Raw genomic sequence first — 27220 nt, 5'->3', positions numbered from 1 at the left:
AAATAAATAAACAAGTGTTCCTTAAGAAAATTGCAAAGATTTTGCACTTTTAAATTTATTCTGCACCAAAGAAAGTTTGATTAATTATAAGGAGAAAACGTCATCGAAAACAAAAACAGAACGAAAACGACACATTTTGTTAAAGAAAAAAAAAAGGACTGATAATGAAGGGCTTGTTGATTGACACGGTCTTAATATCACATAGGTGTTGGCATAATTCTTCGATTTAATTAAAATAACTAAATGATTCATTTTTGCCTCAGAAATTATCGAAAAGCAAAGAACAGCATATGTAGAAAATACAGTAATTTTGATTAACATTATAAAAGAGGCCATTCTAATTATTGAAAAGAAAAAAAGGAGGACTGATAATGAAGGGCTTGTTGATTGACACGGTCTTAATATCACATAGGTGTTGGCATAATTCTTCGATTTAATTAAAGTAACTAAATGATTCATTTTTGCCTCAGAAATTGCGCTTATTGTGGAAGAAAATTATCGAAAAGCAAAGGACAGCATATGTAGAACGTTATTTTTTTTTCATGTAGAACGGGTACAGCCGTCGCATATAAAGTTAGTTAGAGATGCTTATCGCGAGAGCCTGTGCAAATAATACACGTAAACCCATGTGATGCTGGGAATATAAAAAAAAAAAAAAAAAGGAAAAAAAACCCTTGACACACAATGAACACTTACACATATAATTGATTAATTAGACTCCATTTATTAATGTTAACAACAAAATGTATAGTTAATAAGCCAGTGAAGCAGCATAAGATATTTGAAAAAAAAAAAGGAGGAATAATAAATATATGAATGAATGCGAAAAACAAAAAAGGGCTTTTAATTGGTTTATTACTACAAAGTCCTGAGGATTTATCGCCGCTTCCAGTGAAGCAGTCACCATCACCTTGTTACACCCCCAGCAACGAATCAGAGGGAGGTAATAAAATTGAAGGCAGAAGCAACAACAACAGCAACAACTTATCGGGAGCACTAGGATAGCTGCGGCCGACAGTGAAAGCAGTGATACTCACCAAGTAAACGAACACTACCACCTTGCTTGTACTGTAAGTTATGTTATCTTTTCCTTTAAGCTATCCGATTTTGTTGTTACCCATGTGTGGCTAAGCGTGCGCTGCCACCGCTGTGGCTGAGGTGTAGGGCGTGCACATGGTGGCCATGTAGGGCCGACGCTAGACGATGACCGACTGACCCACTGGCGACAGACGCACATCCGGAAACTGACCAGACCTTTTCGTTCATTTAGTTTGTTTTTTTATTATTTCATTCGTTTTATTTTATTTTTATTTTATTTATTTTTTTTCTTTGTCTAAAGAAAAATTTTTAAATCCTCGGCGGCGAGGAAAAGAAAAAATTCAAGAGTTTCATGACAAAGTGGCGCCCAACGCAGTGAGACCTAGCATAATGCTTTTTAGGCTATTTAACTCCTAAATTAATTAAAGAAAATTTATTTTCTAATTAAAGAAAATTTGTTTTCTAAAAATTGGTAAGCGTTGGTCGCTATATTTCATGACATATTCCCCATCTCTTCACCATTTTCACCTGTAGAATTGACTGATCAAAATTTTTGCAAACATCTGATAATCCCACTTTTTGTTTATGTTTAGCAGCAATTCTTAGAAACCGTTTCGCTTTTGAACGCAGGATAAAGATCTTATTAACGAACAGGAAAAACCAATTTGAATTTCTAAACTAAAAATTTGATCATTTTTTTTTTTCCTATCAGTTTTTTAATCGTTGAATTTTAGTGGCTCTTAAGCTCAGTCTGACGAGACTAATATAAGTAAAAAGTTGAGGATAAGAAAACTTTTCCAAATCTTGATTTCAATAAACGCAAGTTGAGAGAGAGACAACGGTTTATGGCTAAGTCGAAATTTTGTTGTTGACCGGGAATATGTAAACTTCATGTGATCTCCGGCGCATATTCATAAACCATTAAAACGTTGACAATGTCTTGGTTATACAATTGGCACAAAACTTTTGTTTTGTTTTTTTCTTTTTTTTTGTTAAGTGACGTAATAATGGACATAATAACAGATGACAATGAATAAGGAAATAATGAAGTCACACAATTTGTTGCCAAAAAGTCGTAATAAAATGTGGTAAACGTGACATATCTTCTTTTTTTTCTTTTTTAGCCTAAACAGAAGAGAAAATGATTTGAAATTTCTCTGAAGTCGCAAATCTGTTAACGAAATTCTCCTAAGGACTATTCTGAATGAATTGTTTTTTTTTTTTTTTTTTGTTTTATTTAATTTATTTTTTGACGATTTATTCACGCAGACGTGCTCTTCCTTCTAAATGGAAGCGTTTGCGAGAAATTTTATTCCTTTAACTTTACCTTAGTTTAAATAACTTTGGTGATTAATTTTAAATGCATTTTACACGGACTGAATTTTCGCTTTGCAAATGCTTCGTGCATTTAAGAACAAAATAAAAAAAAATAAAAAACGCAATTTTCAACTGTCAAATAAATTTTAAGCAAAAAATGCCAACAGTTAATAAATAACGTAGCTGTTGAGGTCGCTAAAAACAAGCTAACCATACCACGAAATTTATATGGGTTTGTGTACGTTTGAATAACAGAACAAAACTCTCAGTGCGAGGGTATTAAAGCAAAGAACAAAAAAAAAAAAAAAGGAAATAATAAATAAATAAATTGCGTGAAATATTTTTAAACACCTAAGTGTCAAGGGATTTATTGATAAAAGCTTTTTATGCCTTATAAAGGGGCTTGTGTTTTGCAGACTAAAGTGATAAATTCTCATATAACCATCATTTTCAGAAGCAATAGCCTACAAAACCCCTCCTTTTGGGCTTTTTCTTGTTCTATTTTGTCACTTGTGCAAATATTTCTTGTTTATGAAAACCTTGACAAAAACAAGCGAGAGACAAGTCAAGTCTAAATTTGATGGCGGCATTCCTCATCTTGCATGCTGCACCTTTTTCCTTATTTATGTGATACTTTTTCGTCTACAAATGGTTTTAAAATATTCGATTCTCGGTGTGAACGATACTTGTGAAGCAAGGCACAGTTTACTTGCATGAACATTTTCATAACCATTTTTAAATATCATTTCTTTAGTAAAACAAAACAATAAAATTTATTAATTCTTTGTCTACTAATTGTTACATATATGTCAAACACTGGCTTCTCATTACAGTCCGACGTCGAATGCAACGACATATTTGTATCAGTTTAAAAAATCATGGGCTGCAATATATGTGTTCTCCCTGGAGAGGCCCTGACAACGGACGGCTTAAATAAAAATATTATTATTATTATTATTTTAATTTTAGACTAATGAAATGAATTCTTAGACTAAAAAAAGGACATTGAGCACTAGCAACACAGGCTATCGGCTCTAATTAAAAAAAAGAATAATAAAATGTACATTAGATAATGAGCTTAGTAGTATTAATAAAGTAATGTATAGAATTGATATTCTGTTCTGAACCTGATTGTAGAATGTTCAAAGGGTTAATCGTTCCAAATGCAATACTTCTGGCCAAGGAAAAGTTGAGGCAGTCGCAGAGAATGTGCTAAATAAAAATACTATCAGACATTCTTTCTTTTTATGGCTTCTTTTTTTTTACATCTTGAAAATTATTCAAAGAATAAAATATTTTCTGCTTGAGGGCGTACTTGCTGACTTTTAAAATAAGAAGACAACATTTTGTATTACTTTTCGCAGCGATTTAGTTGCGACACAATTTTCACTCTAACGTTCTAGATAGAAATATTTTTTGTATCTGGCAATCAGCTTCTTAATGATATCATAATGATAGAAAGAATTCATGCAACAAATGGATTTAATGGCATTTAATAACCAAATAGACCGTGGTTTTCTTTTTATGCTATAGACTAAACGGCGCCACTCGGACTTGTAAAATTTTACTAGTTGTAGAGCGACCGTCCTTGCTTGTTCACAAGCTTTAATTGTAATTCCAGTTAGTGTTTACCTAATTGAGTATAATTCGACGTTAGTTGCCCCATAACCCTAAATTAAAGCCGTTTTATACCAAGCATATCCTCCAGCAAAGAAATTATATTAGATATTTACATAACGCATGGAAAAATAAATTGCATTCGATGTATATTGCGGAGTTTTATTACAATACAAAACAATAATTCCCAATGTCGGTGGTGAAGAAAAGCATGAAGAACTCTCCTTAAAGCAATAGCTATTGATGCAAATATTTATAGATAAAAATAATTCTCGCATGCGACATAGACAATTAATAAAATATTGACTGAGGATAACATGTTTGTTTCGCAATAAATTTGATGATGAAAAATCTTCGACAAGTCCATTCACAGCAAAAATCTTCTATAAAGGATGTGAATTAGAAGACAAAAGCAAAAGCGTGAACATATTCAACTATAAAGAAAATTGAGAGATTTCACTTAATTTTTCTTTCATTCATATATCATTTGAAATTTATGATAAATGGTTTTCTTCGCATTCTATATAAAATTCGGATAAAAAATATGACAAAAATGTTAAGGAATTCGTACGGATTTGATATTATTTGCTTGCAAAGAAAGGTTCTGTTGTGCTTAATAAAAAGAAAATATTAAATATACTAAGCAAATTACTAACACAAATATTTCACATTTTTCATTTTTGTTTACTATTATTGTTCTAACTATCCATACACAGATTGCTACAATGTACACGATTATAATGTCTAAGAAGCTTTATGACATAAATATCTTCAACTATGTATAATTTGAATGAAGTGCTGCGGTCATAATCATCTGGCTCCATAATATCCCTAATTGACGTTTCTTGCCAGCAACAAAAGAGATTTGTGTAGTTCAGAATATGGTCAATTTTCTTCGAAACGTATTCAAGGAATCGATTTTAAAATCAACGATAACTTATTCCAATATTGAGTTGCACAGACAAGATATTAGAAATACATGATGTCAATATTATATGAAATGGTTCATATATAACCTTGAAAGCTGACATTGTTCCATTAAAACGTTCGGCGATTGTGATCGAATAATTCTTTAGAAATTGATTATCAGTTGAAACCGCCGGTAGTCAAGGGAGGAGAATTTTTAAAAAGTGTGAACTAAACATTTATCATTTTTCATTTCTCATCTAAATCTTCGTAAAGAAAGTTTCTTCCTGTTCTAGTTTCCCTTTCATAAGTTTTTGCTGTTTTGCTCCTACGTTCTTCCTTTTATCGCAATACTTGTTTTTGGTTATTGTTTGTTTGTAAAGGAGAAACTTGGCACCGTCTACACAACAGACAGAATTGTATTGCATTCTGTATTGATTTGCATTTCTTTTGTGAATTCTTTTGTATACAGGGAGCGAGAGAAACACCGCAAATACTGTTAACAACAACTAGAAGAATTGTAAGCGAAAGTAACCGAATCCTTTATATGCACTAAAGAATGAAACGAAAAACAAAAATTTCCATACTCTACAAAGTTGAAAAATATGGAAATTTTTATTTTTATATCTTTTGTTGGATACGAATGACGAGCGAGGAAAAACAGGGCCGTTTCAAATGTCTTCACCTATTTTCGATAACAAGAGTGCCCAGTAGTTTTGCCAAATTCAAAACCGAGACTAACCACACAAATGCGAAACTCCATGCAGAATTTGATACTGATCAAGACTATACCCTACGTATATACCAGTTTTCATATAGGCGTTGCAAACGTGTTGACAAAACCATACGGTAGTGGATTCAAAAAAAAAAAAGAAAAAGAAAGTATTGCGTTAAACGCTTTTTAAAGCATTTAATAATAGTGTTATGGGGGAAGATGTGAGACATGAAATGGGTCAAAAAATCGAACTGATAAGGTTTTCTGGCTTTAAAAGGGTTTTCACCTAATCTACTGCCTCGAATTTTTAAACCTACCTGCAGAATAATATATTGAAAAATTAAAATGAATATTTACCGATTTGATGAGATTTTTTCAAAAGATCTTTTGCCAGAAAAAAAAAGAAATCAAATCGTTTTCTGAACCCAATCAGCTAGAATTCAAGTCCAATTTGTCCTTTAAAAACACTTTTTTTTATGATTCTTTCATATACCTTTTATTAATTAACACAAGCACATTATTTAATTCTACAGAGTAAGATTCTTATGCCTAATAATTTGCATACTAATAATCCAAATCTCAAATTGATGTTGTCTCCTAAAGAGAAAGGTCATGGTTGTCATCTGCTATCTATTCAGGCTAATAAAAGCTTTTTTGCATATCATATGGAGCACAACATACGCTTTATTTTCATATGTAAAAAGCCGCATATTAATAAATATTTTAATTTTTTTATGTAAATTTCAAAAAATAAATCTGTTTTTAGTAAACAAAAGGTTTTAGAGCCAGAATTCATTTTTCAATGCCTTATGAACGAATTCCAGGTAACCCATGTATAACGTGATAGCGACAAAATCTCGTGTTGTGCGAAAGCGTATTATATAAGACTAGAAGCCAATATAAAAAGAAGAAGTAATTTTCCAAAAGGTATGAAAAACATATCTTTTTTTTAATGCCATTATAAGAAGCTTTACTTCGAGATTCCATATAAGTTACTTGGTTTTTACTAGAAGGTGGAAGAAAAATTCCGTTATCCTATTACACAAATACCATTTTCGGTATTTTCTTTTCGTATTTGAATGAAAACATACTAAGTAATATAGTGTTACAAGAGGGTTACGTACATACATGAGCATAATATATGAATAAGTATGGCATCAGTTTTACGTAAGATATGCCTGCAGTTGAAAAAAGCCGAAAAAAGACATGTGTATGTGTATCAAATTGACCAAAGATTCGAGAAAGACAAACCTCAGGCATACACAGTCTATTTAAAAAAAGGATCACTTTCAACCTAAGCAAATACCTTAGAAAGAACATTTTAATATACATATTTTCAAAGTTTACGCAAAATTATTAATCTTTCCTCAAATATGTCTATATTGATCTAACCAACCAACATATATCATAAGCTTACTGTTTATGTACACTTATTCATAATACCCTACATCACTTCGTCTTTTCATATATTTTTCGTCACACGATACCAAATATTTCACCTTGATTCCTTGTTAAGGCATACTGTCCATATAGCTCTTTGTTTGAGAGGAGGACCAAAACGTCAACTGACGTGGCTCAAATTCAGCAAACTAAATTTTTTTTATCAAAAATATTATTATTCTTCACATTTTTTTTTTTCATCCCAGAGTAATAAGGATTAGACTTTGTAGAGATATAAAAGCCTGCTTTCAATGAGAGCCCTTATATATATATATATGGTCCACACATACTGCAGGGAATTTATGCCACAAATTTCTATTCTTGACTAATTTTGAATACAAAATTTTAGTAGGCGGAAAAGAAAGCTTCAAATGATCCAGAGAACGGTTTTGAATCGATAAAAGTAATAAAAGTTAGATCCTTTTGCTACTTATATACACATCCACATCACACATTCCGCACCGCAAATGGTGTAAGGCATAAAAAGTTTGTAGACACTTGGCAAAGCGATTCAATCTGCAAGGAGATCGTATTTTTCCAACTAAAGCCATTTCTTATGGCCTGTGAGCAACGAAAGGCAAGTGCCGTATTATAGCGCCTGCGGAAATTTAGTAAAATGATTTCTTCAATTCTTTGCGTATGAAAGTTGCGTTCACCTATAAACCGCAAACAAAACTTTAAGAAAACTTAATGCAAAGAAATCCAGCTGTGTCAGCTTTACTATACGTTTATGGTATTCGATTATCATTCAACCCGCTACGATGGTTTCTTACGACATTGAATATTCAAATTTTGAAACTTGTGTTTAACAACGTAATGAAGCAAGGGATAAGCAAGGTAATCGGATCGATACAATTAAATCACTCAAAACGGTTTAAGTAAGTTATTTAAATCAGCGAATAGGAATTCATAGCAAAATTAATTCATAATTTGATGGCATGTGTTGTCCTTGTTACAAATAGATAAGCAATATTAGTATACCATGCATATGAAATCGCTAATGTGTTCTACACACATTATATGTAACAAACATTTGCACTATCATGCGGTGTGTGCGTACATTGCTAGTAGTTACAAGCATCGCGAAATGCGCGTGTTGTTTATCTTTTATTTAAATGAAAATCCATTTGTTATTGCATACTTTTTTTTTTTAAATATTCATGTATGAATGAATGTCATTCACATTTGAAGAAAATTGCATTTTTACATATGTTTGTTATTGAAATTTAATGGCACTTGAAATAACGATCCACAAAGGATAGCAATATTGATAGCAGTTTCGCTGCCGTCGCTCGAAGTGTATCAAAGTTTATCAAATACCAATTGCTGTCGTCTTCCTACGACAGCTGATGCTTTTTTGATGCACATATGCAAGAGCTGTTGACACGCTTTGTCATTAAAATGAAATTTTGTCTGCTTTCTTTCGGAAATAACGTAATAAATTGATATGAAGAACTGCCTTAATCAACATTGTTTCCCGTTCTGCTTAAGGCGTACGTGATATGTGAATACACATTGATACATAATATACGAATAGATTTTTAATAACATGTCTTCAGGCATATGGATCGTGTTTATATATATTTTTATTTCCTTTCTCTCAGGAGAATAAGTCAACGCATATTGTAATAAAATGTTATTAGCTTTTATAAATTAATGTTGGTAGCCATGTCGTATTAGTAATAATTTCCTACGTATGCCTTAGCTAATGAACGTGCAATTTATCCTAAAAAATGTTCACATTTTAAATTAAATAACACTCATACGACCCAATTAAGTGAAAACTAAATACTTATTTCTTTATGAATAATATATGTATGTATATATTAGTTTGGGGAAAAAGAAATCCATTATTTTTATATGAACTTCAGGACTTTATTTAACATGCTTCGGATTGTCCGATTTGGGTCAAATATGCACCGTTTTGTTGTATGATTGGTTGCCATTTTAAAGGTAACTTCAAAATGCCTCTCTCATAGAAGTCCTGGTCTCTATTTGCAAAAAACTCTAGTAGTCGATTTTCACAATCCTCCCTAGATTCCAATTTTTTATCATTAAAGAATTTTTGCAATGCAAGAAAAAGATGATAATCGCTTGGTGCCAAGTCCGGACTGTATGGCGGATGCTTTAAAACTTCCCAACCAAGCTCCCGAAGTTTCTGGCGAGTCACTGTAGATGTGTGTGGCCTAGCGTTGTCCTGGTGGAACACGACACCTCTCCTGTTGGCCAATTCTGGCCGTTTCTGGTCAATCGCTATCTTCAAACGGTCCAGTTGTTGACAGTAGAGATCAGAATTTAGCGTTTGGCCCTATGGAAGCAAATCATAATAAATAATCCCCTTCCAGTCCCACCAAATGCATAGCAAAACCTTCCTGGCCGTTAGTCCTGGTTTGACCACCGTTTGAGGTGCTTCACCGCTCTTTGACCACGATCGTTTTCGCACAGGGTTATCGTATGTGATCCATTTCTCGTCTCCAGTCACCATCCGTTTAAGAAATGGGTCTATCTCATTCCGTTTGGCCAAGGCTTCGCAGATGGAAATTCGATCCATCATGTTTTTTTCTGTTAATTGGTGTATATATATATATATAGATGAGAAATTTAAAAACCAAAGACATCCACCCAAAAATAACTCTAAAGTACAAACAGTTATAAAATAACAACAAATTTTGAAAATGTTCTCATTAAGGTCTTACAAGCTTCCACCATTACGATGGTAAAGTAAACATTAGTTTTGCTGAATCACTTTTGTAAAACATATAACCGAACTGAAACCTAGCGTTTGCGTTAAACGCAACGCATACGGATACTTATGGTTAAACATTAATTTACATAACTCAGCATTTATAGCCATAAGTTAAAATTTTGTAGAAAATATAAAATTTTTTTAATTCTTGCTATACCCTACAGTATTCGTAGTACCAGGACATCCATGTAACATCCGCAAAACTTGACCTAGTCTTCACTTTTATTAATGCAAATGAGAGTCGGAAGACATATTTCTAATCGCCTGATTAAGATAAGAAATTTTAACAGCCAAGAGAGATCCATGCCAGAAACAGCTGTAAAGTACTAAAAGGCATAAAATACTGAAAATTTCAAAATATTCACATGAAAAATATTCTCATACAAAATTTCAACATTATGATGGCAAAGTAATGACTGGATTTCCTCAACCACTTTGATTTGCTGCACGTTTGCAAAAACCTATAACCAAACTGACATTATGAAGCCGGCATTTGCGTTAACCACAACGCATATGGATACTAATGTTTAAACATTAATTTTCATAATTCCGCATTTATAGCCATAGGTTAGAATTTTGTATAAAATATAAAATTTTTTTAATTCTTGCTTTTAATTCTCCTACACTGGTATACCAGCTCCATTAAATTTAAGCGAATTTATATAATATGGGCAAGAACTTAAAATGGATCCAACTTTTATTTTGGTTAGAACAGTAGTTTATGAATCGATTTAAATTTGCTTGGCCTCCGTCTACCTGTCCATCTATCTCTCTGCCTGGCTAAGCTCTGTGCACATATTTTGTTGCTGAACGTAGAGACATTTTGACAAAATTTTGTACATATATTCGCCCGAGAACAAACTCCATGCCCACTCTCCATACAAAGCCTTATCGATATAGGAAAAAAATTTATAAATTTCAGAAATTCTCGATAATAGCCATACGGTTCAGCATTTCAAACGTCAATTCGATATAATTTCTCCTACGAAATGTAAGCTTGTGTACGAGAGCCAGGTTCATATTTTACTATCCAAAGTCATATCCAAAGTTTTGACTATTGGTGTCCCCATTTAAGAGCTTCTTTTGGTACTTTATTAGGAAAATAAATGAAGATATTTGTGTACTAGGCGAAGTAATGTAAGGCATTAAATAGATTGCATTGGCCGACTGCAATGTTTCCGCTTGGTTTATTATTAAAAAAAAAAAAAAAAAAGTCGTGACGCTTGTAGCCATTAAGTTTCTTGCACAATGCAAGCCGAGCTAAGTACTTTTTTTTATTGCAAATTTTACTGAAAATGAACTCATAGTTTAATATCAAAACTGGTGTTTACCCTAAGCCTTGATGAGCCGAAAAATATCTCTGACTGAATTTATTATAATTTTATATTAATTTTTTTTTATTTTTAGAGAGTGCAAATAACCTAATTCTCGATGCTACACACGGAATAGCATAGCAACGTGTGTAGCTTTAAAAATTTATTGGAATTTATTTATTATTGAATTATGTTTGCTTAATTAAATGCTTTTCAAGCCACTTGTTGAATATTGAAAAAATTTTATGATTTCAATGAAACTCTTGTTACTGTTTTGTTGTTGTTGTTCTTGTACATTTGAATTTCAGAATTTCATTTCATGCTTCGATTTTATTTATGAATATTTTTTTATTAATGTGAGTCGATATGAAAGCTTTCAAATAATATTTTTATAAAAATTAGGATATACTAGTTTTATCATATCACTTGTATTATGAAATGTACTCTACCGAAAGTCTATAAATTTTTTAATGAGACAATGATGACTGTAATGACAATTTCATTATCCTCTCTTATACGTCCTTTTGTCTGCTGTCGTTGTTCTCGCAAAGTTATAAAATCATCTTATGTAGTCGTAGAAAATGTACCGAAAACAGTCAGAATTATTAATTACCAAAAAATGTTGAAAAATGTTGTTATATGAAATTTATTGCTTTCTACGTAAGGTGTAGAAAGCAAAAAACTTGTGATACAAGAGTTTATGGATAAAAACTCGATATAAACTCTCTTTTGATTATACCGCTAGATTCAAAATCACATCAATCCGACTCCACATAAGCATGTCTGTCCCTCTGTCCGTCTTGTTTTTTTGTGTTCAACCTAACGCCGATAGACTTGGAAATGTTTCGTTGAAATTTGGAACAACAATTTGTTTTGGTGGCGAAGACGTACATTACCGTAAACGGTTCAGATCACTTTTTCGACTCTTTCCCGTCTTATTTTTAAAAGTTCTTATACGAATAGGTAGGGCGGTGTAGGATATTTTTTCTTGGGCTACCGATAGCTGCTTAAAAGCCAGAATGACGAACGAAACATTGCACCGCGCTTCTTATCGAGTCATTCATTGCGGTAAATGACAGAAGCAGCCTGAAAATCTTTAAAATTAAATATCAGCATATTAAATTTTTATATGATAAACGTCATGTATATATAAGAATTAAATTAGTGAATAAATCGTAAACTTAGGAGAATTAACATTTTTAACTGCTTATTGTAGCCAAAGACAGGGTCAAACGCCTGACTGAGAAAACGCTATTATGTTACTAACAGATGGCGTCGCACTTCTTAAGCCATATAATACTATTGCCACATAGATAAGGGCAGTTGGTATCCGTCAATTCAAATCTCAATGCGATAGACCATACCTGGACGTAGATGGAGTCAGTGTTCAGACATTAGAGGCATAACAGTTGAACATCAGATACGTTAGCCATTAACCTATGGTGATTCTCTATCTCTTTTTCCACTTGTTTCTGACCATCATCGTGTTGCCTGCACAGAGGAACAACCGTTGCGTGATGAGACAAAACAAAAAATATTTGGTATCCCCCCACCCGCATATGTACTTTACAAGTCGATGGATGTATATGATATTATATTCTTCATCGAGACATATACACGTATCTAACTGCGTATTTTATGTAAAAAAATTAAATATGGAAAGCTTTATAAAATATATCTGAATCTTAATCCTTCATTTGCAACAGTTGCAGTTATATGACTGGCTTTCAAAGTTCGTTCTAAAAGTATTTAATTGTATTTTCGTTATTTGCATTAAACTTTTCAACTGCTCGTACGAATGAATATATGCACGTACATGTTTTTATGCATAATTTTTTTTTATTTTTTACAACTTTAAATATTCTTTTTAAAAGCATCACGCAAGCATGAAAATCAGTTGAGTGAACGCGCATAAAATTCCACAAAGAACGCACAAGCATTATGCGGGCATTTGTTTATGAAAATGAATTTATAATAAATTAATAACAACTCAAGCACAATAATGAAATAAAGAAAAGCGGGAGAAAACGCTCAGACCATTAACAGTAACAAGAAAACAAAAGAGTGCGAATATATTCGCAAATTGACCGCAAGTAAGACGCTACGGAACTTTTAAATAAAATATATTCCACTTCCTTTTAGTTGCCTCGAAGAACAGGCATTTGCATATATAAATTTCACTCACTTCGATGCATAATTCATAAGAAGAGTTTTTTTTTTTTTTTTTGACTAATTCGAAATTTTACTTAACTAAATTCTTAAAAAAAAAAAAAAACAAAACAAAAAAAAAAATTTATTTCATTTATCATAATTTAAAAAAGCTTACCTTTAATAAAATCTACTGCCATCTCTAGACCGTAAGTATCCTTGTCGCAATCATCCAAAATGTGTGCACCTAATGTCACATTAGGTAATAATTGATTCTTATTGACTTGATCTAATGTATAGAGCATAGCTTCTAATGCTTGTATGCCACCTTGTGGCATTATGGGACCGCATGTAATCGTATCTTCGCGTGAATGAACCATCATTAAACCACCCAAAATAACCTCACCTTCAACCACAGCAGCATGCTTAACTGGCCACAACGATGTGGCGGCAGTTGTTGTTGCAATTATAGGTGCAGTGATTGCGGTACCGGTTGTGGTTAACAAATTTGTAATACTTGGCTTTGTGGTTTCCGCCAATAACTGCAAATTATTATTATTATTATTATTATTTTCACTCAAAACGCTAATGATATCTGTGTCAGCTATAGTTGGAATGCTGGTAAAGGCTTTCGTTATTTTTATCATATCATGAAACGCCCCACTTGTTCTGCTATTGTTTATTGCATTGCTTATATTAGTTTCTGGTGTTAAAGGTGTTTGTGTTTTTGTTATAGATGCTTGTTTGATTGTTGTTGTTGTTGCCAACACATCATCATTTTCTACAATGCCGTCGGCATCGAGTATTAAAGAATTGTTTTGATTTTTTGCACCATCACAACACAAATCATTATATGATGAAATTTCATTTGTTGCCTTCAGTGCTGATTCAGTTATCATGATATTATTTGTAACGAATTCCGTAATTTCTTCAGTCTCTGTGGTATTCGTACTATTACTACTATACTCTGTCATATTTTGTTCAATATTTTTCACGTAATTTTCTATATTTGCTTCGTATTTCGAGGACATTTGTGTAATATTGCTATGCTGTATGAACGGCATGGATGTTATTATTGAAGTGCTGGCAATATTTTCAAAGTTTATTAATTTTGCTTCAATGAGTTTTTTTTCGTTTTGGTCGTAAAAATTTATTGAGTAGAAGCGATGAAAGAATATTTTTATAATTTTCTCTATTTATTTTCACATCATTTTTATTCGTTTTACTATAACGGTTAACTGTATTTTTTCTTTTTAATTCATTTAATGAATCATTTAAACATATTTTAGATAACTTCTCTTTTAAGTCACAATCACTTTTTTTAGCATAACTGTTCATCGGTTGAGAGATTTTCAATTTTCGATCTTCGCTACTATTAGAATTAAATTTTGAATTTAGAAATATTTTCAGATCTTGTGTATTTGTAAAATCACTCTTTATTCTCTCTTCGCTCTTAGTAGAATTACTTTTCGATTGCCCGAACACTTTTGGGTTTTTCTTTACGGTACTTAAAGCTTTATTCTTCAGCAGCTGTAATATATCGGCTTTACTTTCTTCTTCAACATTATATGAAAAATACTGAGTGCTTGTAGGCTGGGATGTCGTTATCTGATCGATCTGTAGCTGCCGCTCATCCGTTTTAGCAGAGTCGTCTTTATTTATTTCTGAGCGTTCTGTGGTTAAACGCATTTCAAAAGTTTTACTTATCTCGGCCGGGATTTCTCTCCACTTTCGAAGAATTTTCCTTTCATTCATCTCGGAAAAGTTTCCTTTATCGTTTATATTTACTTGAAGACGTTCGCTTAGATAGCTTGCTTTTGCTTTAGTAATATGATGGGAATTTTCCTCACTTTGCCTAAGCAAATTATCTGAGCGATTTCTATTTGGTTCTTCGAAACCATTAATCGGACTTATACGTTCAAGATCGATCGGTCTGCTAACCTTCTTCATAGTCTCGATATTTTGCAATGAAATATCTGTTCCTTTTGAACTCACTTCGCGTATTTGGTGATATCGTTTTTTCTCTCCTTCAATGCTATTGCGAGTGTCCTGCTCGCTTGTTGTTGTTAATGTCCTTTCCGGCTCCTCTTTAACTTTTCTCATTACTGTTTTTTGAGTCTTTTGAAAATTTTGCCCAACAGGAAGCAAAGGTTGAAATTGAAGTTTTACAATCTCTTCTGAACTACTCTTAGTTATCATTAAAGGTTGAATTGAGACTTCTTTACTGCTCTTCTTTGCAACTTCTTTGCAAAGATGTTGAACACCATCGTCTCTAATATGAATCAATTTTGTAAGATTTGTTTCTCTTTCGCTTTTATTCGCAACTCTATTAATCTTTTCCTTATCATTTTGAACACTTTCTTCGGTGAAAGCTTCCGATTGCCCAGCATTTTCCCCCTTTCCATCAAAAAGGTTAGCTATTGCGTGTACTTTTGTACTTACATGGCTGGCATTATTTGTTTTACTTAAATTTCCCTCGTTTTGCTTTTCACTTTCTAACATACTCATTTCGGTGCTGGATTCTTTTTCCGCTCGAGTGTCTTGATGTTGAATGGTTGCGTGTAAATTATTATTCTTAATTCCATTGGTGAAAAAGTTTCTTTCTGTCATCGTATAATCCTCAGTATTTTGCATGTTTACGCTTTCAGTTTTTGTTGCCTTTATCATCATCATCATCATCATCGTCAACGCTAGTGAGGTCTTTAAATCTCTACCATTAATATTTGGATTTTGGGATTGTTTACTCACCCACGGAACTTTATCTGCATGCTGTGATGATGCTATCACATGAATCGCAGTAACATTTGTTTTCATTTCCGTTGCTTTTACCGGTTCAGGCAACGCGTTGTCCGTTACCATCGCTGAGTTGTTCATTTGCCAATTACATTTTTCATCATTTGTCTCCAATTTTTGCATTGTTTCGTGACTTTTCAATGAATTTAAATTTTCAGGTGCATTTAAATTACGATATACTACCGTTGGTCCTATTGTTGCCGATAGATTGCTACTATATGGACTTTTGTGATATTTTAAAATTTCTACGCCATCATCTGTCCTGTAATACGGATTTAATTCAGATGATATTGAAACTTTCTGTTTCCCTTGTTGCAAATCAGCTGACCTGTCAATTACGTGATTGTATCCCGTGTAGGTATTGGCCGATACCAGCGTAGTCTCATTATTAGATACTTTATCATTGTCATTATATTCTGCGAAACTTGCAGAGTTCTTAGCATTTATTATAGTTTGTGGCTGCTGTTGTTTATGTTCTAGTTGCTCTCTAATGAAAGCAGTTGCCATTGCTTCTATAGCGGGAAGAGTTGCTACTATGTGCGCGAGCACACACAACCGGTATATTTGGATCATTATGTTAACTAAGCAAACGTTGATTTAGTCTCAAAGGATTATTACATTATGACGAAATTTTTTTCAAAAAATTCATTTCAAAAATCAGGTGAATGCGCGGAATTCCATTTTCACAAGCTTTCACTTTAATGTCTAAAGATCTGAAATGAATTGATAAGAGATAAAACAAAGCGATTATTAACAGATATTTTACACAGATAGTCTATACATTTTCAACTTATTAATAAACAAAATTTATCGTATGGTAAAATAGGGGATCATGGATGGGTAAGGGGTTTTAAATTCTTTTCACTAAGTGCTGTCTATATAACATAAATTGATATGTTCTACTTCAAGCAAATCCTTTCGGCAACTCAGCTAACATAGCGCTTCAACTTTTCGTATCGAATTCAATATCGAAGCTTACAGCTTCTTGCCATATAAAGGCTAACACTTCATAAGCTTTACATGGTGAAGGGTCTACGCAATGAGTCCACAGAATCCGACCTCATTCCAGTTAATTTATTTGCATATATCATTATCTTTTTAGCAACTTTAGCAGTAGTGGGAGGCAGAGCCCCCTTCTTCATCCAAATTTCAAATTTAATAAATCGAAATATTATTTACTTCTTATCGATTTTTGTTGGAAAAAAGTTTTTTTTGTGATACAACGACATGGCCCTAAAAAATCTTCAAACTAATCCATTTGCCGATAGACCAGCAAACAAGCCCAAGTCGGTTTAGAAAACGAATCTAACTTAGTTAAAATAATGAAAGGTTAGCCTTTTAGCTTCTGTACCTCGAGATGCTGTATATGGTCGCATAAATTTCTTTACCTACTTAGTATAGAATGTGGAAAGAAAGTCGGTTACAAAATTAATTAACATTAACATTAAGATTAACATTTGAATGCAACATAAAAAGGGAATAAAAGTATGCATCGCATTGATCGTAGGGGAGATAATTCCAATCCTTTGACATAATAATTGTTAACATGGCACGGTTCTAATTACTCAATGAAATTTCCCGTCGCACCAGCAATGAGAATAGAACGAGTGCATTACGAATGTTAATTCGCCCACAGTCAAGGTATACCCTATATCCGAAATTTCGATCCAACCAAGTAAAGATGACCAGCGCTATTATTACACTTGAGAAATGATTGTATGGCCACACGAACGCATACAACTCAGTAGGTTGTGAACACTCTCTACCTTTTTCGGTTTCCTCATTTCTCTCTGACCATCGCCGTGTTGCGAGGTATGTGAGATGAGAATAAAAAAAGAATTTACTGTCAAGTCTATCAGAGCTCGAAACTTATGAATGTAAAGAGCATAGACATTAAATTGCCGGATGAGAATTTTGGTTTCAGAGTTTTATACTCCCTTTGCGTCATCTAGTGCTTTAGAGGTACACGCGAATCGATTCTGATCGAACAACTTTTTGCGTCTTGGTTGGTATTCTAAGCAAATTGTATGAATTGGATGGATTTCTCGAACAGGGCGGACGAGATATGTCTTAACGGCAACTGCAGAGTTGATAGTTAGAGATCTTCCGCAACATAAGTTCTGCCAGCTTATAAAACCCAAGCAAGTTGCAGATAGCTAACTGCAAGACAGCCAGCCATTCACATTACAGAAGGAAGCTTAAAATTACATTTTTTTTTTTTTATTTGCTGTGGTATTTCTTGTCCATCTACGCTACAACTAAACAACTAAAAGCGGTAAACTTATAACTATTTATGTTGTCTATCTATAACATAATCAATATCTATTTACAGAAATATTACTATATGTGGAAAGCAGCACCGTTCACAATTACAGTGAGCGAATTATTAACATTTTGAGTCGGCTAACCGAATCAGCTAAAGAGAATAAGTAGTCATAATTGTTTCCCGATTAATAGGTTTAATCAATTTTAGGCGGTTAACAAGTAGAAACATATTACGACTGGGCCTCTATCCCAGCCATCGTAAGGCAAATATAAGAATTTTTGTTTTTGCTCAGCCTCTAGTAAATCAGTATCACATTCATATCCTGGAATCCAAACTATCGCCCGCATATTCTAGAATTGTCCTAATCAAAGCAATGAACAGACCCTTTTTAATAACAGGGTTTTCAAATACATAAAAAATATACGAGACCATCTTTCGATGAATCCCAGAGCACATCCGAACACCTTTTCGCGTGCTGTACGAACACAGATACAATTTTTGTGCTGCGTTCTACGAATCTATCCCATATAAACACATGTTACAGGGATCTACTGTACATAAGCTGGTAGAGATATGCTTAAACCCAGTACAAATTATATACATATGCTGCATGTATTTGAAAGCAGTTCCTCTGGGATTATACCTAACGCCGATGTATCTAAGTTTTTCAACCTTATGTTTAACAAATTTAATAAAAACGCATAGTTTGCTAAAAAGTTTGTTGAAAAATTCGAATTTCTTACGCTTTAAAATATTAAACGCTCTAGACTTTTATGTATAGACAGAAACTGGGTGCTCTAGGGAAACATTCATCTTCCACTTTTAAGTTTATTATATCATCCAAAAAAAAAAAAAAAAAAAAAAAAAATATTGTTTTTATATAACGTTTTCCTCTTAACACTCAACTGATGAGTTACGTTTTATGAAAGATAATCGCTCGTAGAACGAAAGGTATCAACCGCATCCTTTTTATCACTTTTTTTGCGCGCTGCAGAAAAAGTGCACAAAAAACTTTCTTAAAGATAAGAATGTGTTTTGTGCGAAGGCAAAAGGAAACTATTTTCTCAAGTTGGTGAAAGAATTTGTTGATTTTTTCTCAAGGATGCCCAAAAAAGATTTATTTATTTGCAAACAATAAGTTTGTAAGTTTGTTGAATTCCTCTTAAATTTCATTTTCATTCATCTTGAGAACGAAACACATTTCTTCATTCACTATTGTAATAGCAACATTTCTCACACGCATCACACATTTGAAAGTGAGTGAGCTCTCAGTTCAAGATGATGCTTTCCCTTGTGAAGTAGGAAAATGTGTTAATGCATGTAAAACATGCAATGTACACAATGTTCTCGTTATTTTTATCAGGGTTTTTATGCGTTCATTGATTTTTTAAAGGGTAACAGTGACAAAGAGAGAGAGAGAGAGAGAGAGAGAGAGAGAGATGAAGAGATATGTATGTTAAAAATGATATAAAGTAGAATTTTTTTTTTTTTTTATATTTCTTTATTTTTATATGAAAAAAAAAAAAAACAAAGCAACAAACAAGTAAAAGATAATATGACGAAAAGTTGTACATTTGCTTTGTTTATTCTCGCTACCAGTCACGGACACCACTGTTAGTATCGCTCGCTATATATTGACGGCGGAGAGAGCGGAGAACAAACATTTGCTATTAGCTCGTAAATCCAAACAATTGCATACATAGTAAACTACACTATAAGCAGATTTTATATTCTATTCTATCGACGATTACTTTGCAATAAGATGACTACACAACTACAAACTGCAATGAGTGCAAGATTGGAATAAAACAATTGAAAACATTGTTTGCTCTAATACATTCATTTTATAATCCGTACGCATAGTAGACTGTTAGCACTAGAAGCCAGTCAGCAAACAAACATGAAAACAAATAAAAAACTTTTACACAAAGCAAAAAGAAAAGAAAAATCCTCGGCTGGCAGATGAGAAAACAAAGAAAAGAGTAAAAGAGAAACTCATAAAAATTGTTTAAAAGTAATATAAATACGCAAAAATATGCATCTTTCACGTTAATGGTGATGGCTAAGCTATCGATCGATTACTGTTTGATTTGTTGAGCGCTATAATAATATACTTTGCTAAGCAGCTGTTGAAAAAGTCTTTATTATCGAATGAGTTTTGTTTTTTTTTTTTTTTGTTTTTTTGCTTACGTCTAAATATGATATACAACATGTCAGGATAATGGAGGAGCTTTCAGAAAAGAAATTGTAATATAGCTTTTTAAAATATTCTACAATTTGATTGATATAATTGCGTCTTAACATTTTTAAAACGCTGGAAAGATACAATAAACATACACTACAACAACGTTTGAAACAATGGATATAGGTTTGTAGACGGCCGTCAAACAGTCAAGATCCACGAAACAGTTCTTCATAGATAGAGAGAGTAGATCGATCTACGAAAGCATTCGATGTGCTTGCAATAGTAAACCTGTTGTGTTCTTATTCAGGTGTCCAAGAGGTAAAAGCCACCGTAGGCAATGGGAAAAGGTAAAGCTTGTAATAAATGAAGTAGATAATGAATCAATATTGAAATAAGACCCAAGAAATGGATACGTTAGCAAAGAATATCGGATATGAATGACAATATGAATGAAAGGGTCAAGAATCCTTAACGGATATATACTAAGGACTACAGGTAGTTATAAGTTATTTCCATGTATGTATTTAATATGGAGTAAGTATATGTTACTTTTCATTTGTTTTCTTTTATAGCAAGCGGTTTGTTAAACCCTAGTGAGGGATGCATAGGGTTGCTCTATGCTATAAGTAAGAACGAATGTGATCAACTAACCGATTGGCAACGTCAACTCCTCTTCTCTTCTGGACATGCCCTCTTTCTCTTCTGGATCGAACCACCCACTAAGTAACACACCACCAATCAAAATAAAATCCATCATCATCCGCTATAGGTGCCGAACTAGGTACGTTTTGAAAGGAGCCCGTCCGCTCCGTCCGATGATCACTGACGATAGGTCATTTAAGTTAAGTGTTGGCATTTGAAGTTTACACACCTTTCTTTATTATTTGAACAGCGTAATTTACCTAGTGATATACGTTAATCAATAAAAGAAAATTGAAATATAGAAGAAATGAGGAGATATACATAAGTCGCCCCGGCATTACTTTATTAAAAGGTCGATTTTTCCAAAGAGGAAAAATTCGTTTCTTCACAGAGTAATATATAAAAAATAATATAGAAAACATCTACTTATGACGTGTTAAACAAATAAAAGACTTGTGTACATTTATTTTACAAAAAGTGTATATTTAATAATTTTATTATGTCTTGTTATTGTACATACCTTGTTTAATACGCAACATTTGTTTGTATGTCACTACTATTAAACTGTTATCATATGTCAAGTCCAGCATGACATCAATTACACATTAACAAAATAAAGGAAAACTTTTTATTAACAGACATTTTCAAAAGTAATAGCAATAGTTCCGTCGTACACGAATGTTAAATGAGGTTGAAGAGGCATTTATGTACATTTGGGCCCTTCATTTTTAAAATAATAAAAAAGGAATATTTCCAACTGACGGAGATATTTGTTCAGTGAAGCAGCAGAACAGGTTATTACTAACCATATAAATAATTAAATGACCGCACAACAATATCTTAATAATATTTTTAATAATTGACTGGATTAAGCGCGTTTGTGTCGTTCGCCTACTCATTCGTGCAACTCTTTTAGACATAATCGTCGGTGGAGTGTCAGTGAGATACCATTGAAATTCACCCATCCAGATAGACCGAACTAGCTAGCTCAGCTAAGGCACGTATGATTGTCTGCATAGACTGTGAGCCTCCTTTAATGACACTGAGAAATAGCCCTCGAACTAATTTTTGTTTTCTTTTTTTTTTTTGTCAGACAGAGGAGGAGGATTAACTAACACCGTCAAACTGTTAATTTCTTGATCCATCCTTTTTTCAGTCCGTCAATTCTTCGTTCTGCCATTCCGTTGGATATCGTGTCAAATTATGGACATTCCTGTCTGTCACTCTACACTGTTGAGTTGTTTCTTAAATTTTCCGTTCAGTCGACGAATCCGTTGATCAATCTGTCGGCCTGTGAATCCTTTAATGTTTTTAACTACCATGCTGTCCGTTCCAACATAAAACCTTCAGCTATACTATGTATTTATGGTCCTTTTATTTCCGCTTAAACTGACTGTAGCTTGAAAAGTCACAAGGACAATCGTGTTTTTAATAAACATATCCTTTTTCAACGAAACTTAATTCACTTGAAAATTTTTTCGATATGGGGCTACATACTATAAAGAGCTTTAATGCTTCAATGCTTCGTTTTTTTCAGTTGAAATTAGAAACTTTTTCACTAATACATGGAAACACTTTTCAAACAAACTTTTGGTGAAATCAGTAAAACATGTCCTGAATCTAATGTCATTCGTGTTCAAGCACCGTTAATTATTATTTGCGACAGAAAACAACCACTTTTTTTTATTTCTCTGATTCATTGAAATGGATAGCCACCAGACGATTTGATACACGAGAAGTGATTGAAATCAAAATAAATCTTTATTTATTTCAATTTCATCAATTACAATTAGAAATGCAATTAATATAATGATGAAGCAAGTAAAAACATTGTAGCCACGGTGAATCACTACATACCCTACACCACTTCGCTTAATACACCAAAAAATATACAAGTAAAGGTGTACTTTTCATGAAAGACCTTATGTGGGCGGCTGATCCAAATTAAGCCGAAAAATTTGTCCCATTCAAATTTTTCACATCCATTTCTCATGGTGGAATCCTACTACTTAACCAGTTTTGTGAAGGAATTTTCAAAATTGCAATTTCCTTTTATCTAACGATTTTGCAAAAAAAAAAAAGGCATTATAGGGGAAGTGGTCGAAAAAATTATCCGATTTGAATTGCTTTTGGGCAAAGCATATCCGTAAACCAAATTTCATTAAAATGTGTTAAAAATTGCGATTTGTGAGTTCAATAAAACAATACATCGGCAGACGGATGAACGGAGAGACAAGGTTAGATCGAATCAGAAATTAATTTTGAATCGATCGGTATAGTAGAATGTGCCTGTACTTCAAGCTCTTTTAGAATGCTGCAAACATTCGCCCAAGCGCAATAAGCCTTCGCAGCAGAAGTTGTGTAGAGTTAAAAAAAGAGAAAAACCAAAAACGAACAAAAACGATTTCATTCACTTATATCATATGCTAATTATGTTTTACACGAAAGTAACATAATATTATAAATATATTTTTTTATGCTTTCTAATGAAAAAAAAAAAGAACAATAACACTAGGGATTGAAAGTGATAACCGGAAAAAGTAAAATATATTGTAACAAGTACATAATGTAATTAAATCGGCATTTATTTATTTTATCGATTATAATTAAATTGCAAACCAATACAAATAAAATTCTTATATACTACAGTCTCCAATTTAGAGATAATTCTATTAATGTAACACTTTGTCCTTAACTTTATTGCGGGAATCGTTAAATACTGACCAAACCGATAAAAATTATTATCACATTGTTTACATAGCAGACGGAGCGGGCTAAACAGCACGTAATTGACACGGAAATAGCAAAGTCTTACGAGATGTAATGTAATGTAATGTCATGAGGATCAATGCGGGGATCATTAGTATAAAGAGGAAACGCATCTTCGAATGAGTTTAAATATATAAAACAGTAGAAAAATAAGTATTTCCGGTCTTTTGGATAACAACGCAAGTTGTACAACATCACGTCTGTTTTCATATAACGGAAGAATTCTAATCGAACCCCAAGACCGGTCTCGAAAACATTATACTTTCTCTGAATAGACTCTTTTTCATCAACACTGACGAGCGCGAACGAACAGGGATTGAGGGATTGAGAAAAATAAATTGAACGCACACTTCCAAGGGGTAAGGGCGTTTAAAGATGCACGCGTCTTTGCATTCTTTTGCCTATCTATTAATAAAACTTGAAACTGACTAGGGTTTATTATCAAATAATATGAAGACTGATCGCGAGACTAGCATCCAGTACAAAACCCTAGTCTTACTTTAACTAGACACATTCTCCAACACATAGTCGATGATTGAGTAAGTCGCGGGAAGTAAAGAAAGGCAAGAAAATGATAATTTGTTGCGTTTTCTTAAACCAAATGGCATACTACTGATAGGGCACATCATCACACCATACACCCCATGAAATATCATTAAAATACAAAAGAAATGACATAAGACCCATGAGAAGTATTGTGAAAAGGCAAAAAATTAACGCGGAAAAACGGAGTTACGGTAATTGCAAACCACAATAACAAATTCTCGGGCAAGCCAAGTTGACGAAGGTTATAGATTAAAAGCAATGATTTGCTCTATTATGTGCATTATTTGTGAGCCATCTATGCAAATCACAAAACAAATGCCTTGGAAATGTCTCATGCGAGCTCCGATAAGTTAGTAGATGTTGATCTGCTTTTAATGAAACAAACCTTGTTGCCATTGCGAGGAGAATTTTCTATCTTATTACTCGCGGGCCAGTCAAGCTGTCCTTAATGATTCCAGTAGCTTAGGTACAGCACTGAGTTTGGCAAGGCTTCCATAATTTTTAATCTTTTCTCTTGAACCATGGATGCCAGTAACTAGGCAAGACTAAGACTTTTCAGAAAAGTCAGTTACTCCAGAATTCTGTTCTATTATAAAAAGTTTTAAAAGTAGGATAAGCATACATATGCACAGCAACGCAACTATTCTGCTTCTTGCACTTCCGTGCCTCAATGCATGAAAACAATGCATATTTTATAAATGGAACGCGCAATGTTCTGTTGTGTCTCGATACCCTTTGACAGATGAGTATGCAAAAGAAATAAATGAGTAAATATGATGCGGTAAATAATACGAAAATGCTCTTTATACGATTTTAATCCATAATTAATGCGGTATTATTGCAGTATATGTGATAAAAATCATAATTTCTTGAACAGATTTCTTTGTTTGCAGTTGCAGACTGTATCAAATCAAATATATATATAGGTATATAAATATAATTTCATTCTGGTTTCCCATTATTTTAAATGAGATGCATTTCCAAAAAAAACGCAGAGAAAATGCTAACGATTGCGTTCACAGTTATTATGAATAAACGGCCATTACGAATGTAAAAGAAAGAAAAGAAGAAAATGTTAGTTTTAGAAATTTATAATGTTGCGGTGAGCGTTGTCAAGTTTGCCAAGCTATGGTAATCATACACACATACTCTTAATGTAATTTTTATGTTTATCACTGCTATCTAGGTTTACAACTTTTTTTTTTTTTTTTACTTTTCTCTCTTTTATATCCACCGCGGAGGTATGAACGGCATACGGATTTTGCTCAAATATTTGCGAACCCTGCAGAAGCAGGCTTGAGAGACCCCACAAAGCATTAAATTTCAAATCGGTTTAATCATGCCCGCAATAAGCATTCTCACGCAAAATGATGCGGAAGCATTGCAGGCAGGTTTCTATTGAAAATGAGCCAAATCGATTAAAGGACACACCTACAGAGTAACACAAATTGAGAAGGTCTCTCTGCTTTTTGGGTAAACTACACTAATGTACAATAATAATTTCCATGTATATATTCTAGAATTAGCAAAAAATCAATCCCGCTCATCCAATACAACAGAGTATGAAAATTTATTGTGTACTTACTAAAGGGGTATAAAAGGTTCGGTCACAGCCAAATATAATTTTCGAACTTATTCTCTTTAAGACTATGTAAACAATGAAAGGCAACAGAAATTTTTATACTGCAACCAACAAGCGTCTGGCATACATGCAATTTCATTTCCACACTCAGCAACCGCACAAAGTTACCCCGTGAATACGGTTTACAAAAAAAATGTTGCAAGCAAAAGCCGCATATAATGTATGTATAAAAAATGTAAAAAGTTATTCAATCACATGCGAACTAATATAAATGAGTTTAGAAAACGATTTTAAAAAAACGTATCCAACTAACTGTTCATTAAACCAGGACAGGACGCTCGTCTGTTTTCTATTTATTTATAACAATGTAAACTTTAATCAAGTAAAAAAAATATTTTCGCTTTGGGAAGAGTCCCTGATGCTCACCCAGCACCACTAACACAAACTTGAAAAAATAATTGTTAATGGTTGTTGAATGGACTTCTATTTCAATGGACTTGGGAGAAAACTTTCACAAAGGTTTCTAGGAACGTCTGCATTGGATCTTGAGCAGCAGTTTCTAGCTTATTACGTGTGGTTCCCTATGCAAGGTTTCAAAAGTAGGCGAAAAACAGACAACTCGACCTGTATGTGGATATGGCTAAATTGATTTAGACTCGTACGAGAAGATGTAAGCTATACGAAGCAAAATGTTCTAGTGTAGCTCCATCCATTTAGTATAACTTCAAGAAAGTATTAAAGTTGATTGAAAAATTTCTTCTCCGTAAACTATTTTTTGCAGGTCCATCAGTATATTTGACCATTATTTCTCTGATAAATTTTTCGATGAGCAAAAAGGCTTATCCACCATTGTCTGAACAGACAGAACAGCAACAAAGAAACGACGGCTATGTGAGCAAAATAAACCACAAAACGAAAATTACCAGACCTTTTAGAGTGATATGCTTTTTAATGAATGCTTTGTGATGGATTTACCACAAGAAACACGAGACGATTTGTATTTTTTTGCTCAGCGAGGAATTCTGTGAATCGATACAATTTCCTTAACTTTACATTGTCTTTCTTCCGTCTATTTTTGTAAGCTTGGAAAAGAGTTTTGAAATGAAACGAAGTAAGTCCATAGGCACTTCAACGTATACAAATTTAATACACATATTTCGGACGGCGAACTAGGGTTGAGAAAAAGACGCAGTTGCC

At 33.2% G+C, this 27220-nt stretch overlaps 1 protein-coding gene across 1 annotated transcript in view; it reads right to left on the bottom strand.

Moving 5' to 3' along the window:
* LOC119636335 overlaps positions 1-27220 on the bottom strand; it is a 225947-nt gene that overhangs the window by 151031 nt on the left and 47696 nt on the right. Inside the window, exons 3-4 of the mRNA XM_038031637.1 lie at positions 14447-16746; positions 13419-14289 (exon numbers count right to left, since the gene is read on the bottom strand). Coding sequence (XP_037887565.1) covers positions 13419-14289; positions 14447-16606 — 3031 coding nt within the window. The 5' untranslated portion in view covers positions 16607-16746. The remainder of the gene's footprint in view (positions 1-13418; positions 14290-14446; positions 16747-27220) is intronic.

This window comes from Glossina fuscipes, unplaced genomic scaffold (genome assembly GCF_014805625.2).
Source record: "Glossina fuscipes isolate IAEA_lab_2018 unplaced genomic scaffold, Yale_Gfus_2 28, whole genome shotgun sequence".
Taxonomy (NCBI): Eukaryota; Metazoa; Arthropoda; class Insecta; order Diptera; family Glossinidae; genus Glossina; species Glossina fuscipes.
The sequence above is the reverse complement of the archived record's forward strand: the minus strand, read 5'-3'. Positions and strand labels throughout refer to the sequence as shown.